Source organism: Thamnophis elegans, chromosome 3, assembly GCF_009769535.1.
Source record: "Thamnophis elegans isolate rThaEle1 chromosome 3, rThaEle1.pri, whole genome shotgun sequence".
Taxonomy (NCBI): domain Eukaryota; kingdom Metazoa; phylum Chordata; class Lepidosauria; order Squamata; family Colubridae; genus Thamnophis; species Thamnophis elegans.
Genome location: NC_045543.1, coordinates 105,310,001 through 105,335,172, shown reverse-complemented (window position 1 = coordinate 105,335,172; position 25,172 = coordinate 105,310,001). Strand labels below are relative to the sequence as shown.

General features: G+C 36.1%; 2 protein-coding genes across 3 annotated transcripts in view; one reads left to right on the top strand and one right to left on the bottom strand.

Moving 5' to 3' along the window:
• TTC37 (tetratricopeptide repeat domain 37) overlaps positions 1-4,585 on the bottom strand; it is a 48,758-nt gene extending 44,173 nt beyond the window's left edge. The window contains exons 1-4 of one of the 2 annotated variants that reach the window (XM_032213252.1): positions 4,495-4,585; positions 2,744-2,835; positions 1,939-2,082; positions 631-722 (exon numbers count right to left, since the gene is read on the bottom strand). In XM_032213252.1, coding sequence (XP_032069143.1) covers positions 631-722; positions 1,939-2,082; positions 2,744-2,833 — 326 coding nt within the window. In that variant the 5' untranslated portion in view covers positions 2,834-2,835; positions 4,495-4,585. Of the gene's footprint in view, positions 1-630; positions 723-1,938; positions 2,083-2,743; positions 2,933-4,494 lie in introns of both variants that reach the window. The other variant, XM_032213253.1, reaches the window with a different exon arrangement.
• Positions 4,586-4,708: 123 nt separating this feature from the next.
• The window catches only part of ARSK (arylsulfatase family member K), a 28,469-nt gene continuing 8,005 nt past the window's right edge, over positions 4,709-25,172 (top strand). The window contains exons 1-7 of the mRNA XM_032212533.1: positions 4,709-5,729; positions 7,288-7,417; positions 7,691-7,850; positions 11,388-11,670; positions 16,590-16,761; positions 18,880-19,101; positions 21,342-21,566. Of these exons, the coding sequence (XP_032068424.1) occupies positions 5,565-5,729; positions 7,288-7,417; positions 7,691-7,850; positions 11,388-11,670; positions 16,590-16,761; positions 18,880-19,101; positions 21,342-21,566 (1,357 nt within the window). The 5' untranslated portion in view covers positions 4,709-5,564. The remainder of the gene's footprint in view (positions 5,730-7,287; positions 7,418-7,690; positions 7,851-11,387; positions 11,671-16,589; positions 16,762-18,879; positions 19,102-21,341; positions 21,567-25,172) is intronic.

Here is a 25,172-nt window from a genome sequence, read left to right as displayed (position 1 = left end):
AGCACCAATCCCTGTAGTCAATAACGACTAGCGGAGTAAAATCCGCAAGGACTTCTTTACCTTTTTTCTTTTACAGCTACCTTTCTGTCATCTTTCTTCCATCTTCCTTTAGGTTTCTGCTTTTTTTTTCACCAGTTTTTTTCACTATCCACATCATCCTTTGTAATCTTTGTCTTCCTCAAGCTAGTAGACATGGCTTCCTTCACTGCTATTTGATCATCTTTAATTTTACAACATTCAGTCATTCTGAATGAGGACTTAGCATTAATAATACCACTTGTAGTAGATGAAAACTTAATACACTGAGGGCTGCTTGCTGCCTCTTTTCAAGATAATTCTCAGGGGAAAAAATGAGAAGAGGAAGGTTTTTCCTAACTGAAGGAATAAACAGTTTACTAACAATCCTTCACTATAGTTCTGCTGCTGAAAACATCCATGTTCTTAAAATGAGAGAGAGAGAGAGAGAGAGAGAGAGAGAGAGAGAGAGAGATGCATACAGACTAACAAAAGGGGTGAAATAGTCCCACCTAAAGTATATGTGGGTGAAATCTCATTTTTTAAAAATAATATTTTAAATACATATGACAGAAGATTGACCAATGACAAAAAAAATCTTCAACTATTTCTTACTTTTCATAGAGTTCTAGTAGTTTTTCGTAAACCTTAATCCAGTCTTCTTTGACATCTGTGTGATTTCTTTTTTCATACAAATTTGCTAAGCCCTGGGTGAAATTGAACAATGTCACTTTGGAAGCAAATGCTTGATGTGTGATATAAGGCCTCAACTTCCATTATCTATTTTATGGACTACACTTTCCAACATAAAGCATTTAATAACAGAAAATGAATTAAAGCAATTCATGATGAGAATATATAAAGTTATTCTTTACAAACAAGAGGTGATTACAGGTAGTCCTTTGAATTCACAATGGTAAATGGGATTAGGATTGCTGTTGTTAAGTGACTGCAGCCATAAATGGTGATATCACATGATTGCATCATTTAGCAGCAGCAATCCCAGGCATTCCTGGTTGCCATCATAACCCAAAGACACACAGCATTAATTAGGAAGGGGAGGATTTCCATGGAAGGAATTCAGGGGTGCAGTGGATTGTAGGTAAAACCAAGGGAGAGCTGGCACAGGCCACACAAAAAATTGCATGAAGTTGGGGGAGGGTCTGGGAGGGTTGGTGCTGGCCATACACAGGAATGCTGCAGGCCAGAAGGAAAGCAGGGATGACTTACCGGAGCAACTTGTGATGCCTTTGATTAAGCATTGATTTTGCTTGTGGGAAGCCAGCAGGGAAAGTCACAAATGGCGATCAAATGACTCTGGCTCCTTATGACATTGTAATTAGGAGCCAGAAACTCAAGTGCCCCAATCATGATTATGTTACATCAGTAATTCCCAAGTGGAAACTTTGATGACTGGTTGTACATCCATTTTTTTTCAGTGCCATAATTATGAACTGTCACTGAATGAATGGTTGTAAACTGAGGATCACCCGTATAATCTTTTAAGGTACTGCCAACTGTTTCTCATATAACATTAACTATTTGATTTGCAACAGGAATAAAAAACTGTCATTGACCCAAAACCCAGAGTGTTCCACTGGACAAAGCTTTTTGTTTCGAGGCTCTGCTACCCATTCTGGGGGCTGAAAATGAAGAATCTATAGTGCTAAGGCATACAAAGCATCTTAAATAATAAACATTATATTGCATATGTGCAAATGAGCTACTAACCAAGGGGGGGGAAAGAGGAGGGGATTCTATTTTGTGACATTCAATCAGGAAGAATCCAACATAAGGCTTCTTACCTTTGAGTCTAACATATTATTGTATTTTCTGAAGATCTACAACTTCTTCTTATAAACAGATATGCTTACATTGATATAAACATGTTTGTACGGAAAATGGGATTAATGTCATATATACCTGCCATGCCAGCAACTGGCCCGGATCAAGTTCAGCAGCCTTCTTATATGCACCTTGGGCTTGTTCAGGTTGTTCTAATTCAGCCGCCGCCAAGCCAATGAATACCCAAGCATTATAATTATTTTTTTCTTGTTTCAATACTGCCTATTAAACATAAATTCAAATGAAAATATCAAACTATTCTTTTTGCAATTCAGATAAATGTTTATTAAATGATTTAAGAGCTTAAAAGTCTTATTCAGATTTATTATCTTAAAGATGGGAATTTTTTACTCAAAAATTCAGATTGATTTATATAACATCTAAAATTGTGCAAAAATCTTGATAGCAAGGAATAATGAAAATTTCCAGCATTTTCATTATATATAAAAGTGCTGGTGGAAAAACAACCTGCCAGTGCCAGTCTCTGAAGACATTACTAAACAAACTAACAACCTGGCTCGGTGGTTGGATTCACAAATGATGCTAAACAATACTGAAATGATAAATGCTTCCTTGTGGCTTAGTATGTTATATGAACCCAACCACAGCAGGCTGTAAAATGATTGTGCCTAATTCACCAAAGTAGGTTAAATAAAACTCTGGCTTAATAGGATGAACCAGGAAGTTTTATATAATTATAAAAGGAAAACAAATAGGATAAGAAAGGTACTGCTGCAGAAAATAGTATAAAAGAATACACAGCAAAGAGAAAGAGGAACAACCATGCAAGTGAAGACACCCTCCTGAGATGGCATTAAAGATGGTTACAGTATTATGAACAGTAACATTTTAATGCAGACAACTTATGACGTTTGACTATTACCTTGCAATGTTTCAGTGCTTCTTTATACTCCTTATTTCTTATTGCATCTCTGGCACTTTTCAATGCTGCTTTCACTTCCTTGTTTGACATGGCTACAGATAATATCAATGTAAGAAAGTTACTGATACATATGAAGACAGTTGATGTATATTTGTAAAATAATGTAGTACTTTACTCAGCAGCGTAGCTCTGTTAAAAGAAATGTTTAACAAAGACATACAGTTGCATATATAAGAGAATTCAACTAGACAGCATATACAGGACACGCAATCCAAAATAATTGTGGTGTTAAAAATAATGAAACCTTTGTTGCAATAACACAAGCCCTGGCCTTTTGTATTTGCATCTTAATGTCAGATGTAACTACAGTAGGTAAATCCCAGAGTTTGCATTGTGTCATATGTACTTCTGTCATGTTTCTCCACTTTGGATACCTATGCGTTCCTGTTCACCCCTCATGTTGCAGAAGTTGTGGAATGCATATAAGCTCTGGAATGTTGGGCAAATATATATATATATATATATATATATATATATATATATATATATATATATATATATATATATATATATATATAAATGGCAATTAAAGAAAAAATTAGTTCAATGACAAAAAGAGCAAAACAAACAAAAGTATTATTCCTGCTTATTTTTCCCCACAACTATATTGCTTCTCAGTTCAACCCAGCCAAAGTAAACATTTTGAATAAAGCATGTCTTTTTCACTTTCAGATATCTCTCAATAATAGATCATATCTATAAGTATTGTTTTAATAGTCTCCAGAGGGAACTCTCCAGCCAGAATATTCAAAATATTTTATACTATTGTTAAAAGTAACCTATAATGTAAAGCAGCATAATTACAAACATGGTGAAGGAGATATGAATGGAATTAGGAATTTCTTTGAATCTTGTGTGGGCAAACATTTAAAATGCTATTGTCTGAATATATAATTCTGTTTCACAACACTTGCTAGCATAGCTATATAATCACATATACTAAGATCATCGCTGTCATCAATAGCTATACTTAAAAATGCCCATAACGTCCTTCACAATTACATATACAGCAAAACAAATGTCTCTTGGCTCCAGTATGCCTAAAATAATTATCAGGAAAACAACTACAGCAGGAAATATAAGGCAACCCGTTGAAAAGTACACGGCAAATGTGATGACATGTACCCTACATGTAAAGTTTATAACCAAGAATGAGGATTCAGCATGCTTCTTCGGGGATCTTCCAGACAAAGTTTTTATTGCAGGAATGTCCTGCTTTGCTTGCAATAGGCAATAAAATAGGTAGGGCAGCTGCACAATAAATGTCTTTATCAATTAAATACTTTATGAAGTTCTTTCTCAGTAGACTTTTTAGGAAAGGAAAATGATGGGGAAAGCCAAGGGAATTATAAACGGGAAGCGACGCTGCACCAAATGTTTGGGGTGCGACATGGCACCGGTGCAAAAGATGCCTTGACTGGAACCACCCTAAGAACCGACCAGGCCAAAGGCCACGTAGCAAAAGGGAGCCGCGGACACATGGAGGAGGAGGTGGGACGCGGCGTTCAGAACCGCCCGGCGAGCCCGATCGTTTCGCTTTTCCCGCAACGAAATCGCAAATCGGTTTAAGCGCCAGATTCATCGCGTTTCCTTTTGCAAAGAAGACGAAAACCAGGCACCGAGGGCAGAAGAAGCGCGCTCGAGGGCTCAAGAAAGAGCCTCGCCCGGGGCCGCACAACAGGCTCACTCACCGGCTGTCGCAGCGGCCAGGCACAACTACTAGTACCAGCAGCCACCGAGAATCGTTTCCTCAAAATTCTCAAAAAAAAAAAAAAAACCGCGCAGGCGCGCCGAGTTCTTATTTCTTTCTTTATTTTTCAACCTCCTCTCCCTTTTTCCTGACGTCAGAGGGCAAACCACGCGAGCTTTTCCGTCTCAGCATTCGCGGAGGTGATGGGAGTTGTGGTTCACCGGCGGAGACGTTTCTGTTAGATTCCACGCAGTTACTATCACTGATTGTACACAGCTTCGAACTTTTCCCTTAAAGTAATTAGGGAGACTACACTCCCTTTTTATTACCGGGTGTAACGCACTTTTTTTTAAATGATTTTCTTAACTATTGCTGGAACGTATGTACTATAACATGTACTGAATTGCATTGCGAGAAATGCAAGCAATCGTTTGGGGGGCGAGGGGAATTACGCTGCAAAATTTCACCTTGAGGATTGAGTTCTGTTTTTTTTTCTACACGAAGCATGTATTCTTGCATAGGATCCTATCATTAGGTGGCGAGGACAGAACGACATTACTGCACAAGTATTCTGATTTCCTAATTTTATTATAACCTATGGCTAGTTCCTTACTTCACAGACAGTGGTCCGTGGTCCAGTATTTACATTGTATCTTCCTTCGTCGCATGATTACACTATGGTTCACATCTCATTTTTTATTTATTTAATTTCCCGGTCCGTCCCCCACCCCCTTTCGCATGATAAAAAAGGATGAGCTTTTTGCACATTCTTAACTTTGGACGAGAAGACCGCTTTAGCACATTCAGTTACCAAAGGCTTTAATAACTAAATTTTCGCAAGATGTATCATGGGAGTGGTAATTTTCCGTAGAGCAGCCGTTTTGATTTCCTTTTCCAGGCATAATAGTGTTATTTGTCGATCACGAGCTTCCCAGCTGTGGAATGAATCATCCGGCAGGCTCAGTCAAGTGAAGATCAGATCGTCTGCCTGGCTGTGCGAAGTGAAAACGGTTCCGAGAAGGAATTCTGAAAGGAAGGGGCTGGAGCCTTTGCTCTGATCTTAAGGAAGAAATGGGGAAAGCCTGCTTTACAAACTATGCAATAGTTAGCTTGTGCCTTCTGTTGGCCCGATTTGTTTCTTGGGGATCTGTAAAGGCGAAGCCTTTGCTCCGCCCTAACGAGAGCTGTGGTACTTGTGGAAAGCCTAATGTTGTGCTGGTGATGTGCGATTCTTTTGTAAGTATTTCATTTTCTTTTAATAGGCCATTTAGACAATTTTTTTTCTACTGACTCTGATTGAAGGGAAAGAAGGGGTGATAACACAAGACTCATTTTCAGCTACTGCAGGCTTCCCCAGTGTGAGGCGCTCCAGATATTTTGGGAGTGTAATTCCTTTGGCCATAATCAGATTGGCAGAAATGTAATTCCACATCCGACAGAGAGTCCCATGTTCCGGCGAGTTGGCCTACTGTACATCTCTTGGCTGCTTCACCTTTTTGTCTCTTCCAATTTGAAGGAGAAACCTAATGCACCATTAGCACTGAATGTGAACTCAGTAGCTAGATTTTATCCAAATAGTTTTGAAAATATTCACTGTGTAAACTGCAATCCTATGAACATTTCCCCATTGAACCAATGGAATGTACTTCCACTAAAGTTGCATAAAGCAACAGTATGCCTTTCCAAGACAACTGTCCTCCCAAATGGAATCATAGGAATAGAGAGAATGAAGAAACCAGTGGTGCAAACATTTCGAACAGTTCTTTGTGTACACTAGAGGCCCTACCAACACAATTAATAAAATAATAGGTTGAGAGAGATTTTGCGAGTTTTTCTGTGTTTTTAAATAATGGAGAGAAGGTGATTTGGATTAAGAAAAAAAATAGGCATGACTATTAGGCTTTTAACCATGAAGTTCCTGGCAAAAATGACAGTTGCCTGAGCACATGTCAGATTGGTCTGGTGGAATCCCACTGAAAGACAAAAGCTTTTAAATCCACCATGTTTAATCCAAAGGTGCTTTTTCCAAAAGGCAACTGGACTTTCTTGGTTTTTTTCTTTGAAAACATTTCACTGCGAAACACTTTAAAAAAAAATCCAAGAAAATCCAGTTGCCTTTTGGAAAAAGCACCTTTGGGACAACCTTGACCTGGATGATTGAGAATCTCCATAAATACACCATGTTTAAAACACAGTGTAGACTATGTAAAAAATTTATGAAAATTATAGAGTCTTTCTCAGCTGGAACAAATGAGTGACTGGATTCATTAAATTATCAGAACTTGAGGCTAAAAGGACAGGATATTTATCAGTTCTAATATCTAGAGAAGGTAGGCAAGACAGAAAATATTCTCAATTAGAATTCTTTCTGTAATATCATTTTAAGTAACTCTAGCAAGAAATTTTAAAATTTTCATCTGTTAGGGTTAAATGATGGTGTGGTAAAGTTATTGTTCCTTTGAATCAGTACTGATTTCTGGAAATTGCATGGCTCAATCCCTGCATTTTCTTGGCAACATTTCTGAAGTGATTTGCCATTGCCTCTTTCCTAGGCTGACAGACAGTGAATGGCAATGAATTACCTGACTGGCTTTGTGCCTAGGGCAGGACTAGAACTCACCATCTCCCAGTTTCTACCCTGGTGCCCTAACCTTTACATAAAACTGGCTCTCTTCTCTCCCTAAAAACATATCTAAAGTATCCAATACATAAATTGTACGTTTTAGCCACTGATTTGTAATACTCCTTAATCTCCAAATGCATTCCCACAGTCATTTTTTTTTTTTTCCTGCAGGATGGAAGGCTAACATTTCCCCCAGAAAATGAAACAGTAGTTTTGCCTTTTATAAATCTCATGAGGAGGCAAGGCAGTCTCTTTCTTAATGCTTACACCAATTCTCCCATTTGCTGTCCATCTCGTGCAGGTAAAATTATACATAAAAGGCAATATTTGGGTAAATGGCAGAACAAAAATAAAGGACCTATAAAGAAAATATAGTCCTTCCTTGAAAAAGCAGAGAGATAATATTTTGATGGATTTTCATGTTATAGGAATTGTGGAATTTGCACAGTATTGTTCCATAAAAATAGCAAGAAATTATCTTCAAAGTCACAAGTTTTTGCCTTAAGGGCTGCCTTCCAAATTGTATCAAGTGAAGAAGAGAGTTGTATAAACATATTGTTAATATTTTTTTTAGCTATGTGGAGTGGCCTTTTCACTCACTTAACTGAGTCCTGGAACAACTTCAAGGGCTTAGATCCAAATTATACAACATGGATGGACCTTATGGGGAGAAAAGGCTACTATACCCAAAAATACGGAAAACTAGATTATACTTCTGGACATCATTCGATAAGGTGAATAAAGAATGGGCTATATCTATATATTGATGAAATCTCGATCATTTTATTGTTTTTCTTTTAATTATTAAATGCTTTTCAGGTGTTCTACCTTTCAGCATGAAAACAAAGTGTCTCATGGTCAAGGGCTTATTGTAAAAATTGTTTCAGATTTTTGTATTCTTAAAATGAATACCGGTAACTATTGTGATGAACTGTTCCTATCTACTCCACCCTCATGAAATGATTTCTATTTTATAGTTAAACAAAATTTTGAATTAAAGGTTTGCTTCTGTTAGTGCTGTTGCACTACCAGTAGACATTCTTCCTTTTAAAAATGTGCTTTATATCTAAAATTTAACTGTCGATTTGTTTAGGATAAAAAGTGATAGAGAAAAACTTAAATAGGCTTTCTGCTACTTTCTGAAGTAATCTAGATTGAAGTAATTAATTGAAGTACTGTTTGAAGTCCATTATGGGTATGTAGGTGGCTCAGTGGCTAAGATGCTGAGCTTGTCAATCAGAAAGGTTGGCAGTTCGGCGGTTCAAATCCCTAGCACCGCATAACAGAGTGAGTTCCTGTTACTTGTCCCAGCTAGGTATGTGTGAAAATGCCTCTCATATATTTTATACTAATTCAGCATTGCAGATTTCACATTCTTCTATCATTCATCTATTCTCTATCACTATCAAGTTGTGATTGGCATCCAACTTCATACTTTATGTAGTATTTATGTCAAATCTTGTCTGGCTAATACATTAGTCCTAATAATACAAAAATTAATACAGAGGGATTTTATTACCTGATAAAACCTATCCTGGTATGTTTATTTGCTCAGTGGTAGTAGGAATAGTGGTATAAATAATGAAAGCATAAGATAAACAAAGTTTTCTTTAGAGCCATATACAGTTCTTGAGAATTTCATGGAAATAAAAATCAGTGTTTAAATGTGACTTCTGGTGAGTTCCATGATTGAGGTTTAATGATACGTCATAACTCTCAGCTGCTCATAACTCAACCCTTGGGGAAAAAAGCTTGACCGACTCATTTCTTGCTCATCTTTGGATCTATTTTTTATTGCTTTGGAAATATTAAGACCCTTCAGAACTACAAGTTTTTATTGCATTCACTGGGTCTCTTCTTTAGCTCTAGAGAAAAGTTTTAGAACTTAAAAAATAGTATTTGGAATAAACAGGAAAATAGTATATAGAGTTAAAAATGGGTTTAGAGTTCAGATTAACTTGGAATAAAAATTTGAAATTAATTTTAAAAATTGTTCCCATAATTTTTTGGATGAGGGCGTTCTTTGGAAAAAAAATCAATATAGGAAGGGAGTTTGAAGGTTGGACACTAGAGGGAAGTAGAAGAACATAAATCTTACAATTAAAGAGGAAGAATACTTAAATTTGACTTGTTATCAAAGAATGAGACAAAACACCTTCACAGTGGATATTTTTAAAGATATCTTTGAATACTGGCATAAGAAATTAATTTTAATAATATATAATACCATAGAAGTGTGTTAGTGATGTCACAGACAAAGAATAAGTTATATTGGATAAGACTGAGATTGATTTGAATATATATTTAAATATGACAAGTTACAAGAATGATATGAAAAACGATGATATACTAGATATACAAATGAAACTGGCTGATGTCTTATTATTTAAAAGGGACATAAAGTAGACAAAAAGTGATTTGGATAACCTTTTCTTATTGGACATACAAAAGAGCTATTAAGTTCTTGAAGGATTATTTGAGAGGGAACAAAAATAATGAAATGAAATGAAATTCTAAAGTTATTTGAAGTGATTAAAAATAGAGATTGTTAAAAGTACAGGGAAGGAATATAGAATTGACTTATTTGATCAAGGTTAGAATAGATATTTAGTTATTTCTGGTAGCTCTTAATGAACTTTTACTGATAAGAAATGAATGACAAGGCGTTTAGATTTTGTTTAGAGTTAAGCAATGAGATAGGCAAAGAAGAGAGGGTTTTGTTGCATTTTGAGAAATGGTGACAACACTAAAATTATACTTGTAATAAAGGGCGAAATTACTTTTTATATATTATTTTTAATTATTTTTTATTTTCTACACTTTTTATTCTTTTCTTATTTTTTGGTTGTTTGTAATACATGTTTAAAAGATGTATTAGACAAAGCCTATAAAATGCTTGATATTGTCCATCTTTTAAAAAAACAATGATTATTTAAATATTAATTTCAAAATAGATTTAGAATTAATTAATTAATTAAACTGCTATTCAAATAATCTGTCTATGGTCACTTAGCCCTGCCCCAACACAAGTTAAGGATGTTAGGGAGAGTAACTAATGATTGTTTTCTCTATAGACAAATGCTATCAGATCAAAGGGAAACAAAAAACCAGGGGAATCCATCAATCCTTTCTTTTAACTTGTCCTACTGTAAAGCTATAGGGATAGGGCCTTGGATATTGTGTATGCTTTGCATAACCTGCCCTGATATTTTGATTGCTTTGTAAGCAACCCTTTCATTAGGGAATGAAGCAGAAGAGAAATAAATGTAGGAAAATGTTTTTCTGTTCCAGAAAGGATAACTCCAAAGAATTTTTTAGCAATAGCACTTAGCATTTAGATTTATATACTGCTTCAGATGCTTTACAGTCCTCTCTAAGCGGTTTACAGAGTTCAGCATATTGCCCCTAACAATATGGGTCCTCATTTACCCATCTCGGAAGGATGGAAGGCTGAGTCAACCTTCAGCCTGGTGAGATTCGATCTGCTAAATTGCAGGCAGGCAGCAGTTAGCAGTACTGCACTTTAACCACTGTGCCAATCACACAAATCACTATATTTAGGAATTCTGTGGGAAGCTACCACTAAGGAAGCTGGCAGAAATCTTTCTAAAGGTTTTTGTTTAAATGATGTGATGAAATACAACAGATCACTTTTTAGCAGAGATGTAGGTGACATGACCTTTGTGGTAACTAGAAAACGCTCATATGGAGTAGAAATTGTTCAGTTTTTGATTAAAAAACAGGATAGGATAATGGGGAAGTTGAGTACTTTGCTTAGTCCTTTTGGCAGGGAGGGCATGGGAAATTTACATATATGGATGCAGGATGAAACAAAGTTTGGAAACAGAAAATAATTTGCTTCATAAATTGCTTTGTTTTGCAGTCACTTTTCCAGTTTATATTGTTTCCATGGAAACTAATAATTGCTTAAGTCTCTGTTGGCCATTAGTCAGGTTTGGATGATATTTGACTAAGGTCAGTAATGAAACAAATCCATGGATAATTCTAGCTGTAGCCATAGCTAGATTAAATAAATCACAACCTGTCGTATGATTTCAATTCACACAATCTACTTCAGCATGTTGCATGAGACAAATAGGAATGTAGAAACTTTAAAATGAGTGTAATTTGGTTATATATATATGCACTGTGCAGCCTAACTTTTTAAATTGCAATAACAGTTAATAAAAACAAGCCAGCATCATAATCTTGGGTAATATGTATGTAATTATGATTCAGAAGCATACCTTGAAAGCTCTTCTTATTTTCAGTAACCGTGTGGAAGCTTGGACCAGAAATGTTGATTTTTTGCTTCAGCAAGAAGGCAGACCTGTGGCTAAACTCATAGGCAACAAGACATATATAAGAGTCATGCAAAAAGATTGGAAGGTTACTGAAGCAGCAGCAAATTGGATAAAGAACAAGGCAACTAAACTATCACAGCCCTTTGCTCTGTACCTTGGACTAAATTTGCCTCACCCATATCCTTCACCATCCTCAGGAGAAAATTATGGGGCATCCACATTTCTCACATCTCCATATTGGCTACAAAAGGTATGTATATACATAGCATATGAAAAAAAATAAGAATTCTTTGTCAGCTTTATCTTTATCATTACATAAGTAAACCTCAGTCTAATATTTATTATTCATTTGTTTGACTGATTGATTAGGGCTATCCTTTTCTTCAGGATCTCAAGGTAGTGTACAGTATATAGCCTCTCTCTTCCCAAATTTTCCCCACAAAAACATCCTGTGAAGTAATTTGAGCTGAGAAATAATAACTGGTCCAAAGTCATCCAGTGAGCTTCTCTGGCTGAGGGACTTTGACCATGCTATTAGATCAGCCTTCCATAATCTGGTGTTTTTTTTCCAAAAACGTTGGATTCAATGTCATAGCCAACTAAGTCAACCCTTAGCTAGCCTAGATGAAGATCTGGGGTGATTATAAGACAGCACTTCTAAAATGACCTCAGATAAATTATTGGAAGTCAAGTAGGGCTCATCTCTCTAGCAACATACTTTGGTATAATTGTTTCTCCAGTATCACCAGTGCTGGCAGTATAGGCAGAGATGGTATTCTGCTGGTTCTAACCGGTTTACCCAAACCGGTAGTGGAAATAGAGGTGGCCCCGCCCACTCACCCCGGCTCTACGGCGTCCCATTTAGGCTCTTTTTTTAGGCAAAGCACATGCGCAGAAGGCGGAGCACATGCGTGCGTGTTCACATTTGCGACATGATAGGGAAAGGTAAGTTAATACCACCCCTGTATATAGGTTGCTGTGAGTGTTACCTGCTGAATAATACAACAGCATCAGGAGACTGAAGGAAGTATTGGGAAAAATTGGTAACAATCTTATTATCAGCATCTAAATCTGGATCCACCCACTATCATATACTGCTTATAACAAGTTAAAGAACTGTATAGAAAGATTTCTGTCTGGAAAAAGCTTCCACATAAAGTGACTAATGGGATAAAATGTGGAAGACAGGAGGAGGATGGGGAAGTGAGTGTGGCCAATGCATTTTGTTTCACAAGAAAATGTGGCTGTTCCACATTTGATGGATTATGAATGGTTAGACATCATGTAAGCATAGTAGTAACAGCATTTTCTTTGAAAAGGGGTGTGTGGGTGTGTGCGTGTGCGCGCATGCACTCATGTGTGCTTGAATCTTACAGGATTTAAATTGGCAATGAATACATTATATTGACCAGTGATTGATGCTCAAATAGTCTTTGAAATGAAAAAAATTGCTTATCTTGTAGTCCCTTAGGGAATCTTCCCACAAGAAAAAAAAATTGGAACCAGCTGCCATAGTTAGTAGTATGAGTTGCATGTGATAATGTCATTTTATAAACTGAGCAATTATGATGTTTACTAGTATATACTTTGCATTGCCAATCTGTTTCTTGTTATGTATAATAAGCTACAATATTGACTCTTAGATTGATCTTTCTTAGAAAAACTGCAAGACCATCTCTTTATATGGTGATTGCTGTCTGCTAGAACAGAAAATGTAATTCTATTGGTTTACATTTTCTATTTTAATGCTGGAAAAACCCAGGTGTTTTGTTTTAATAAAAAACAGTGCTATTATTTTCATGAAGAGGAGTCAAAAGCTCCTGTTTATTTGTATTCCAAATGAATTCCCAGATGTTTTACAATGGCTACTACACTCTCTAGCCCTGTTGCCATGGCTCCTGCTGCTGAAAGGCACTGCGGCTCTGTAATGAAACAATTTCTCCACAGAAGCATCCTCACATAACATATTTAATTTTTATAGTTAGGACAGAATTTTAGTGAGCTGTCAGCCATTAAATAATTGTTATTACATATTTTTTCTCTTATAGCATTTTCATGTACTGGAGTATTGTTCTTATGTTTAACCCAGACAGTATACAATGTAAATTTAGCTCTATTTTTGCTAGTTACTCACTTCTGAACATTCTTAAATTGGGAACAACTAGGATTGCTATTCTACAAGTATATTCATGTTAGGACCATGATTTACAGAAATGCTTTGAATTTTGTAAGAGCTCTCTATTATTCATTCAAGTAGTCTATCTTTTTCAGATTTCTGCATCCGTATAAGAAAACATGCCACTTACTTTGAGTCAAGTCTATGACTGTTAAAGCAGTGACAACTATTTTTCAAGCTCCTTTGGAAGACTGGAAAAACTCAAACTGCTTTAATGATAGCTCAGTGATGCCTACTCATGCAGTGTTCAGAAGGATTTCTTTTAATCATTTTGGAAGGGTACATACCCATAAAGGTAAAGGCTTCCCTTGCACATATGTGCTAGTCGTTTCTGACTCTAGGGGACAGTGCTCATCTCTGTTTCAAAGCCAAAGAGTCAGCGCTGTCCGAAGATGTCTCTGTAGTCATGTGGCCAGCATGACTAAACGCCGAAGGCACATAGAACACTGTTACCTTCCCACCAAAGGTGGCTCCTATTTTTCTACTTGCATTTTTACATGCTTTCGAACTGCTAGGTTGGCAGAAGCTGGGACAAGTAACAGGAGCTCACTCTGTTTTGCGGCACTACGGATTCGAACCGCCAAATTGCCAACCTTTCTGATTGACAAGCTCAGCATTTTAGTCACTGAGCCACATACCCATAATGGACTTCAATCAGTACTTCAATTAATTATTTCAATCTAGATTACTTCAGAAAGTAGCAGAAAGCCTATTTAAGTTTTTCTCTATCACTTTTTATTCTAAACAAACCAGAACAGTTAAATCAAGTTACTTTGCGTGTCTTTGTCTCAGGGCTAAGTAATGTTTCCTCCAAGTCTCCCCTCCACCCCCATGACTTGCTTATTCCTTCCACTCTTGAACAGTATTCTCTTCCTCCAGGTTATTGCTGTTTTTTCTTAGCTGCTATAGTGATTCATCTAAGTATATTGGAGCCCTACTGAATCAATCAGTACAGCATCTTATTTTCTGTCTATGAGGTTGCCTAGTGACAAACACAGTACTTTTATATATTTGTGGTGCCACCTCCAGTGTAAACGAGTGATCCAGGTTTTGGCTGCCTAACTGGAGCAACTTGAGCAGAGTTAGAACTGTAAGACTGTCATCATGACAGTACAATTATGCAACCCATATGATATAAATGTAAACAATGACTGTCTTTTTTTTTTGCCCATAACACAATTTGCTATTGGTACATATGGCTACATGCTGGTGGTGTTCTGCTGAGATGTGGAATAACAGTACAGAATAACACAATTATAAAGTTGGAAGGGACGTTGGAAGTCTATTCCAACCTCTGGCTCAAGCAGGTGACCTTATGCCATTCAGACAAGTGGCTGTCCAGACTCTTCTTAAAAACCTCCAGTGATGGAACACCACAAAGTCTGAAGACAAGCCATTCTACTGATTGAAATGGGAGAACTATGGAATGGTGGAACTATGGAATTCTCTCCTCTCAACTGGAATAGAGCTTAGCCTGACTTCATTTTTTCTGTTCCTTTGGTGATTCAGCTTAGAGCAGTGCATCAACATGATGCTCTCATAGTACAATGTGTTGCTAAGCAGATGGTCTTTAAGGCAATATATTAGCTGGATTCGGCTTGGAAGCATGTGGTTTGTTTTCAGATACATGAGATGCAATAAGCAAGGAAGATACGTTTTGCAGGCAGAGAATGCATTATAGATATATAAGGCTTTTGCATGATATGAGAATAAATTTCAAAAGGCCTACTTCAAAACTTCTTTAAAACCAGCAATACCTTGTTAAGATAAATGTTAATATTCAGTTTACAATCTGTAAGAGTTTGACACTGGCAGAAAGATGGGAATCTCTCAAAGGACATGAAAACCGAGATAGACACAGCAGTGATTGTAGGATTTCTTGCACTGATGTTCCAGGCCACTCAGTATAGGTAGTCCTCAACTTACAGCAATTCATTTAGTGACTGTTCAAAGTTATAACAGCTCTAAAAAGTGACATGACCATTTTTCACACTTATGACCATCGCAGCATCACTAGTCATGTGATTTATATTCACATGTTTGACAACTGACTCATTTATGACAGTTGCAGCATCCCGGAGTCATGTTTTGCCAACTTCTTACAATCAATGGGGAAACGAGATTCACATAACTGTGTTACTAATTTAAGAACTGCAGTGATTCGCTTAACAAATGTGGTGAGAATAGTCATAAAATGGAGCAAACTCACTTAACAAATTTCCCACTGAACATAAATTTTTGGCTCAATTGTGGTTGTAAGTTGAGGACTACCGTATCAGAGTAGACACCTTCCTCAAAACCTTTCGTTTGGCCAATCCTTTGGGCTCCTATTCCTCACACTATTCTTCAGTAGGTGTTATTGAGCAGAATGCATATGATTCCTCTTTTGCCCCTGCTTTTGATTTCCTTTGTTTGTTTCCCCCTTGTCAAAATAGATAGTAAGTCTCAGAAGAAGGGTTAACTGTCCTTAGTAACATTTTTTGAGTAACAAAAATGTGTAACTGAGTAACATTTCAAAAAGAATATTTTTAAACTAAGTTAAATTAACTAAATTAAAAATCAAAGTGTGTTGTGACACTCCATCATATTTAGGTTTGCAACTAAATTAAAGTTTGCAGGGGCAGATTGAAACAAGTTTTTTTTTTACTGTTATGCTGTTATCCTACTCATTCCCAGATTTCAAAAGAAAATCCAGACAAGACTGTTTTCTCTTTGTAATTGTCCCATCATTTTTTCATCTTTTATCCCACTAAAAATGTTACAAATAAAAAATGTAGCTCTACAGGGTCTAAGTAGTGCCAACAGCTGACCTCTTGGAAAAAGTTCAGTTTTCATTTCTGTGCACCTACCAGTCTAGGGAGAGAAATCTTCTTTGTAATCTCATTTTCAATCGGCATGCTTCCTTTTGGCACCTACTTGACAATTTTTGACAAATTACAACTGCACAATAGAGCTATTTTATCAAATGCAGCACATTTCTGTTTTGTTATTAGGTGAATTATGATGCCATAAAGATTCCAAAATGGCCTCCATTTTCAGAGATGCACCCAGTTGATTATTATTCTACTTACACCAAGAACTGCAGTGGAGAATTTACACAGGAAGAAATCAGAAATATTCGAGCACATTATTATGCCATGTGTGCAGAAACAGATGCCATGCTGGGTAGGTAATACCAAGTTACTACTTTTATAAAATATGCGTTCATGGACGTATTCATCATCCTGATCCTAGTCATGTAATTTTTGTACATTGTCAGAAATTTAAGAACTGTTACTTCTTGGAAGCTTTCTTCCCCGTCCCCAAAATGTACTTAAAGGTATTTTATATTGCTTTTTCCTTTGTTCTTTATTTATTTAGGTATCTGCCTATACAGATTCATGAAGAATACAATACAGCCATGTTAAAATATTTAGCATTATAACGTGCTTTACATGATAACCTCCAAACTATTATCTGGGAATGTCCATACATAGCCCCTACCAATTTCAGATCTGTGACTTTTTTGGTTCTTTAGAGCAAAGGAGATTCTTAATATTTTGGAATGCTTTCATTGGCACCCTCTATAAGGATATTTCTTTGGGTCAAGGAAAACATCTCTGCTATCTGGGCTGGTTCTTGGCATTCACATCAGGGATTGGTTCCAGCTTCTTCTACTGCCGGTTCGCTCAGGGATGCACTTTGGACGCGTGTGCATTTGATGCATGCTTTGTGCACATGCACAGGTAAAAAATGCTTCTGCACATCCACAAAAGCAAAAACCAAGATGGTGGTGCCTATGGCGCCACTGATAAAACCGGTTCGGAGGTGTGGCCAGCCGAGTTACTACCTACTCGGCCAAACCGGTAGGAACTCACCTCTGATTCACATAAGCTCATACTATTTTCTGAGGACAGTTGGCGGCAATTCCCTATCACTTGTAATTATGTCCTTTTGTTGAAGGGAGGAACTTCAGGGGAAGATCTTTGTTTGGAATCCTGTACTTTTATTTCCTTTGTGGCTTCAACTACTTCCAGGATATGACTTTTTATGTTTAGAATATGGCCTCATTGCACTAGGTGACAGGAAAAATCTCTTCAAATATTTTAAATTATATTATGGCATAGAGTCTGCTTGGAATATTAATTCATTCAGAAAACATCAGTCTCTTTTTATAAAAAAAAAAAGTGAAAAATACTCAAGAAAACAAAAAAATGTGTAAAATCTAATAAACCAAAAAGAATTTGATAAAGTTTTCAGTAACTTGAGTGATACACAATGTCCTGTTTTGGCTGTAATCTCGCTGACTGCAACTGCTTGCATATTATTAACATTCACTTTTCTTGTACTATAGATTTTCAATTACTGTAGATTCATAGTTCTTTCCAATTATTCTAACTTGCTTTAAAACCAGCATGGCATTCAGAAACTCAAGGGAAATGTCAGTTTTTATGCTTGTCATAAGTAACATTTGAAATAAATTAGATGTGAACAGTTATTTAGACATTACCCTCTATATAGTTTTTAATCAGGACTGTTCTTAGCTTTAGGAATTAATCATATTAAAGTAAGGTTCAGTAATATGGAATATTTAATTGATGTGTTTCATTATGAGCTGTTATAACCTGCTCATATTATATTGCTCATTTGAACCAGCTAAAATTTACCTTAAGAACTTCTGTAAACTGAAAAACACACTTATTAATAGGATGCAAAGCATAACCTTATGAAGTGTTAGATAGAAAATATAATAATTAGTTCTTACAACTTTGAATCAATCTTATCATTAGAACATATGCTTTTAAGTTGGTGTGATGATGTTCACTTTTACTAATTATCTACTCATAACATAATAATTATGGGCCAAGACTTTAGAATGACTCTGAAACATCGATCACTTTGTTTTACTTGTCAGCTCAGATATAAAGCTAAGTTTAAAAGAAGTTGAATTTTCTGATGTAGTTTGTAAAATTTATGGGGAAATGAACTATAACCTGGTCCTAAGAGTTAATCTCCAGAGAGTTAAATTTTGAGACAGGCTTTTAATTTCATTATTAGGATTTTGAATTGCCATAGATATTAAGTCTAAGTTTTATAAAATAGTTTCAAGTATGGAGTTTTGGAATTCAGTTACATTTGATATTGTTAAGCTTTGAAAGAAACTTAGAACTTTCAGGTAGAAATTTTCATGATCATTTATCACTAAATGTTCTTGCTAGCAAGGAAGTATTCCACATAATGTTTGCAAACATCAGTGCTATTTAATTAATATCTTAACATGTTTTTCCTTGTCTTGTGTTACAGGTGAGATTCTTTCTGCTCTAAATGAAACAGGACTGCTTGGAAGAACTCACATAATATTTACTGCGGACCATGGAGAACTTGCAATGGAACACAGACAGTTTTATAAAATGAGCATGTATGAACCAAGTTCCCATATTCCCCTCCTTATAATGGGTCCGAATATTAAGTCACAGTTCATATCAAATATGGTGTCCCTCGTGGATATCTATCCTACCATGCTTGGTAAGCATTATTTATCCTACAGCAATAAAATTAATATTTATGGGATTGTTTGCCTTTTTACTATTGTTGTTGCCATTGTTTCATCTATTGGCTGTCTGTCCTTTCTGAGTTAATTTTATGAGACAATCGTAGTTGATAGGAATTACAAAGTTAACAGGATACTGCCAAGATCTTAGACAATTAATCAAAGTTAATTTGGGCTTTTTTTCTTTCTCAACTTTGTGGTGCTCCATTTGGGTCTGGTGCCCTAAGCACATGCTTTGTCTGCTTAATGGTTAATACACCACTTGGCACTATATACATTAATACCGGTAAAAAGCAAGAACAATGCTTCCTGAATGGTGATTCTGGTTGTTCCCAACCCTATTGGTTGAAAAGAGCCAGATTCACTTAACAATCAAGTTACTAACTTAACAACTGTAGTGATTCACTTAACAACTATATTAAGAAAGGTCATAAAAAGGGGCAAAATTCACTTAACAACCGTCTTGCTTAGCAATGGAAAATATGACCACCTCAACTGTGGTCATAAGCCAAAGTTTAACTGTAATTTGGAATAAGGGTTAGGCCTTTTCAATAGACTGACACTTTTGAAGTAATGATTTAAGAATTGTTCAAAAATTGAGAATGCTTTCTCAGGCTGCAAAATAGTCCTTTCAAGACTACATTATTACAGGAGCTTTACTAATCAGGTGAACCATAACTTTTTCAAATCCTCAGCCCTCCAATTTAGTTAGCAATTTTTGGTTCCAACTGTGTTTTTTCCACAACGTTCCTGAAGTTTATATTTTTAAATTGCTGTCCTTCCTGTTCTGTTCATCCCCATATGTTCTCCTGATTGCTCTATCCTGTAATCAAAAAGTTAAAAATAAAAACACAAATCAACAGGGTTTAATTTATTTAGATGAGTAATAAAACAAATGATTAATGTTACTTTCTCAGCCATCCTGATTGTTAAAAAACATAATTATTTCCCCTAATATATGCTTTCTCTATGCATACTGTTTTGTTTTATAATATATTCTTTGACATGTAAGCTCCAGTTCATATCTTAAATATATAATCATGCTAATGCATTTAGTGTCAGCACCCTAAAAGAGTTTCTGAAGTAACTTCAGTTCTGAGTAATTTCATAGTAAGTATGTTCCTTGAACTGAACTGAACTTTTCAAAATTGTAAATGGATATTAAAATTAGTACAATAGCTGTTGAGTCAAACTATTTTTTGTGTGAGAGACAGAGACAAAAAAAGTGTGTTGTAAATCAACTCTCCAAGCAGCAGAATATATTCATTCATTCATACATATGTATATTCATTTGTTTTACCCTGCTTTTATTACTTTTATAAATAACTCAAATTGGAAAACATACCTAACGCACCTTTTTTCTCCCATTTTCCCTTCAACAACAATCCTGTGAAGTAAATTGGGCTAAGAGAAAATGATTGGCCCAAAGTCTCCCAAACCGTCTTTCATGCCTAAAATGGAACTAGTATTCAAGTCTTTTCTTTCTAGTTTGGTGCCTAAAACCTACCATTGCTACACAGAAAAGCTCAGCGTAGACATTGCATGAAGCCCATACAAGATTATAAATAATCTTAAAAATTCTGTTTTCTTACTCAGTTGTCCAGATAAAAATCTCTGCAGACTTCTATGTAGACTCATGAATAAGGAATATAAAAGATTGTGTGTACCATATTTTAAAACTGAATAGTAATAATCACTCAGAAACTTTAACCTATTGAACCATGGGTACATTTAATTAATTAAATTTAACACCAGTGAGAAGAACCAATGTTGGCAAACAACTTCTGAAAACATATAAACAAAGTATAATATAAATTGAATATTATGGCTTTTTTGAATAAGTGTTAAGATCATATTAATACGAACTCAGCAGATAACTGTGTGCATATAAATAAATACATTTGGGGTGCATTTCATTAACTCAAACTGAGATCTTTATAGACTTTATTTTTTCTGACAACCAAAGATAACAACATTTAAATGTCAGTCTTGTGTTCAGAAAATTAAAAATAGCTCTATTCCATATAATGGATTATCACTCTGAGTATAGAACTGTGATGCTAATTTCCATTTGGAGCATAAAATATACATAAATAAAAGAGGCACAGTGATATTACCAGAATAGCAATTCTCAATTTTATACGTTTTGTTTCTTATTTTAGCTTATTTGAGCTTTCTAATTGTTTTCTATCAAATGGACACGTTTCTTTTCCAGACATTGCAAGTATCCCCATTCCCAAAAACATCAGTGGATATTCACTGATGCCTTTGATATTGGAAAATGAATATTTCAAAGCCCTATCTAGAAGGCTCCATCCTCCTTGGATTCTGAGTGAGTTTCATGGCTGCAATGTGAATTCTTCAACCTACATGCTGCGAATTGACAAGTGGAAATACATTGCTTATTCAGATGGCCACTCCGTATCTCCTCAGTTGTTTGGTAGGTTTATCATTTGATGAAAAATATTCTTATTCTCTGATGTGATCTAAATGATCAAAATAAACTGATTCACTTCCATATTGCGCAGGTTCAGCTACACAGTCCTTGCCTTGTACTAGCACAAGATCCAAAACTGTGAAATAATGCATCTGTGTTACGCCGTGTTCTATTCAGCAAAAGAACAGAGGAATGATGCACATCTAGGGTGAAGAATATTGATCAAATTTTAAGATCCTGTAAACAAAACCCTGAAAGAATCTATATCAATGAAAGTTAGCATGCAGTTTTAATTCAGCATACAGTACAATAGAGAACAGTAAGTCAAAGAATGCAAGAAACATGCCCCACAGCAGGAGACAGAAGATAGCTGTGCTTTTAAGTATCCAAAACCTATTCTGGTCTCCTGAGATCTATAAATGTGGGTTTCAATATCATGCTGAACTATTTCTACTTATTGAGTCTTTTCCAAGGACCTGGTGGGATAGGCAGATGTGGATTTTTAATGGTGTTAAAGATATTGTCACAGGATGTAACCTATTCCAAGCAAAGCTACCTTTTACAATTGATTAATGATGATAGTGTCAATTCTGATGTTGTTCAAGTGGTACTCTAGATATTTTGGAATTGCACCCAAGGCACCTATTACTATTGGTACTATCTCTGTTTTCTTTTGCCATAGTCATTCTACTTCTGTTTGCAGACATTTATATTTTGTGATTTCTTCCTGATCTTTCTTTTCTATTCTACTGTCCCAAGGTATTGCAACATTCACTGGGCAAACTTTTTTTGTCCTTCTTATTAACAATTGTTAAGTTGGATGCTTGTGTTTGAAGTCTAAAGTCCCTGACCACTTTAGCTTCTTCATTTTCTACTACTTTGTAGATAAGATAAGATAAGATAAGATAAGATAACTTTTGTCTTTTTTTTACTGTGAGCACACCAGCCCACATTAAAAATGAAATTCTATTGCCTGCTCTCAAGTGTGTATCTACCCAAACATATACATAACACACATATATACATGTTATATACAGTACATACATAAATATATACTTGCACCATACATATATATGTGTGTATATATGTATGTATGTACACACGCACACACACACATATATTGATTGCTTAAAGCAATCCACTTACTGAAACAAAGCCAGCACTCCACACCCACCCACCAAGATTTATAGAAAGACAGCAGCTCCAACCACGCTTTAAGCCGAAAACTTAGTGAGACCTCGCCAAAATGTTGCCAAGACAATCTCAATCTTACATGGGAAAAGACCCGAATACAACAAGACCAGCCTACTTACACCCATGAAAATCTACGAAAACATTATGTATGTATGTATGTATGTATGTATGTATGTATGTATGTATGTATGTATTGTGTCACAACCCTTGGTATGTCCAAATATGGGAAGGAGCATACTGCTTCCCTTTTCTTTCGGCTCACCCTAGGACCCATCCAGGCAGAAAGCCATTTTTTAATTTTACTTTTATTTTTTATATTGCCTTTGTTACATTTATGTTGCATTTGTGCTGATAAATATATAAAGGGAGACTAGTATAGATCTATTTCAAGTTATTTAGCTCTCATCAACTAGCCGTACCCTTACTGGGAATTGAACCTGGGCTGTATTACATGTATACAACTGCCTGATATGTAATACAGCCCAAGTTCAATTCCCAGTAAGGGTACGGCTAGATGATGAGAGCTAAATAGCTTGAAATAGATCTATACTAGTCTCCCTTTATTTATCAGCACAAATGCTATATATATATAAAGTCACAACCCCTGGTATGCCCAAATATGGGAGGAAGGTCACACTTCCATTCTCTGTCCTTCGGCTCGTCACAAGAGACCATCCAGACAGAAACCCAGTATTTTTTTTATTTATCAGCACAAATATAACATACATACATATATATATATATATATATATATATATATATATATGTGTGTGTGTGTGTGTGTGTGTGTGTGTGTGTGTTTTATTTTATTTTAAAACACAAATATAACAAAGGCAACAGTAAAAATATTGGGTTTCTGTCGTGATGGACTCTTGTGACGAGCCGAAGGACAGATGATGGAAGCAGTTAGCTTCCTCCCATAATTGGGGCTTACCAGGGGTTGTAATATATATATATATTGATTGTATGTTGTATGTATGTATGTATGTATGTATGTGTGTATTTTGTGTCACAACCCCTGGTATGCCCAAATATGCCTAAATACATACCTATTTCCCTGCCTTAGCTGATAAAGGAAGACAACCTGTGGCTTAGTGACTAACACCACTGCCTAAGATGTAATACAGCACAGGTTCAAATCCCAGTAAGGGTATGGCTAGCTGATGAGAGCTAAATAGCTTGAAATAGATCTATACTAGTCTCCCTTTATTTATTTATCAGCACAAATTGCTACATACATACATACATACATACATACATACATACATACATACTGTGACTGAATCCAGATGTTCTGCTTTGGATACCAGAAGCCTCCTCCCAGAAGGTAGCAAGGAAAAACAGGATTAAGAGGATGTGTAGTGTTCCAGACAATCCTGCGGACTCTGCTCAAGCATCACTTATGTGCTATGTCCTGGATAGAAGGAAGTGAACTACCAATGATCTTTTCTGCCATCCTTACCACTCTCTGCACCGTCTTCCTGTTTTTTAGTCCCACCAATTCTTGCTTGCAGGCAATTATTTCATTAATTATTTCATGTTATTTCATTATTTCATTAATATTTCATATTAATTCATGAGCTGGGGGTTCTGGGGTCCAGAGCAGGTCAGCTCCCCTCAAGGCTGAGAAAGCTCTTCTGACAACTGTCCTGAGTAAAAGATACAAAGCTACTGCTTGCCCACTCCCGCCCCCCAGAAGAATCACTTGGTGCTATTGCAGTCTAGGCTGAGAAGGAAGTCCTGTCCTAGGCTGCTTCCACACTGTCCAAGCTATGGAGGTGCCACGTAACCCTTTTTGCTATAGTTACACAAGTCACAAAACTGGAGCTTTCTATGGCTATATTTATGGTTATTTAAATTATAATAATTATAGCTACAAAAAGCTCTAGGCTTGTGATCGGCACAAGCTTGCTACCTTAGCTTAATTGTAGTTGCAAAGGTTGGCAAAATAACTTAATTTTGTGTACACTCTACTTTTTATTGTGTATGTGGGTTTCATGAGTAAGGTCTACATGCAGACATGCGCACTTCAAGGGATCATAGGATGCAGTTTAAGTAACTTGGGATTCCTTAATTCCTTATTCATTAATGCGAATGATTCAAAGGTCTTTATATACCCAGCACTTTTCCTTTCTTGGGAGGCAACCCTTCCGCGAAGGGAGGACCAATTCAATCATTAAAAAATAAACATCTTCAGTTTTTTCCCCAGCTTTGCAAGTCCTCAGCTTCATTGCCTCACTTTACAGAATTAATTCACCCTGCTGAGAGAGCATCAAAGTGTTCTTCCTCTTTGATCTTACTTGCCCACTCCATCTCTACTTTCAAAGGGAGGCTGTAAAATGCCGGTGAAGTTTCAGTGTGAACTTTCCTTCTCCCCACTACCCCCATCCACACTCCTTTTTACTCCCACTCAGG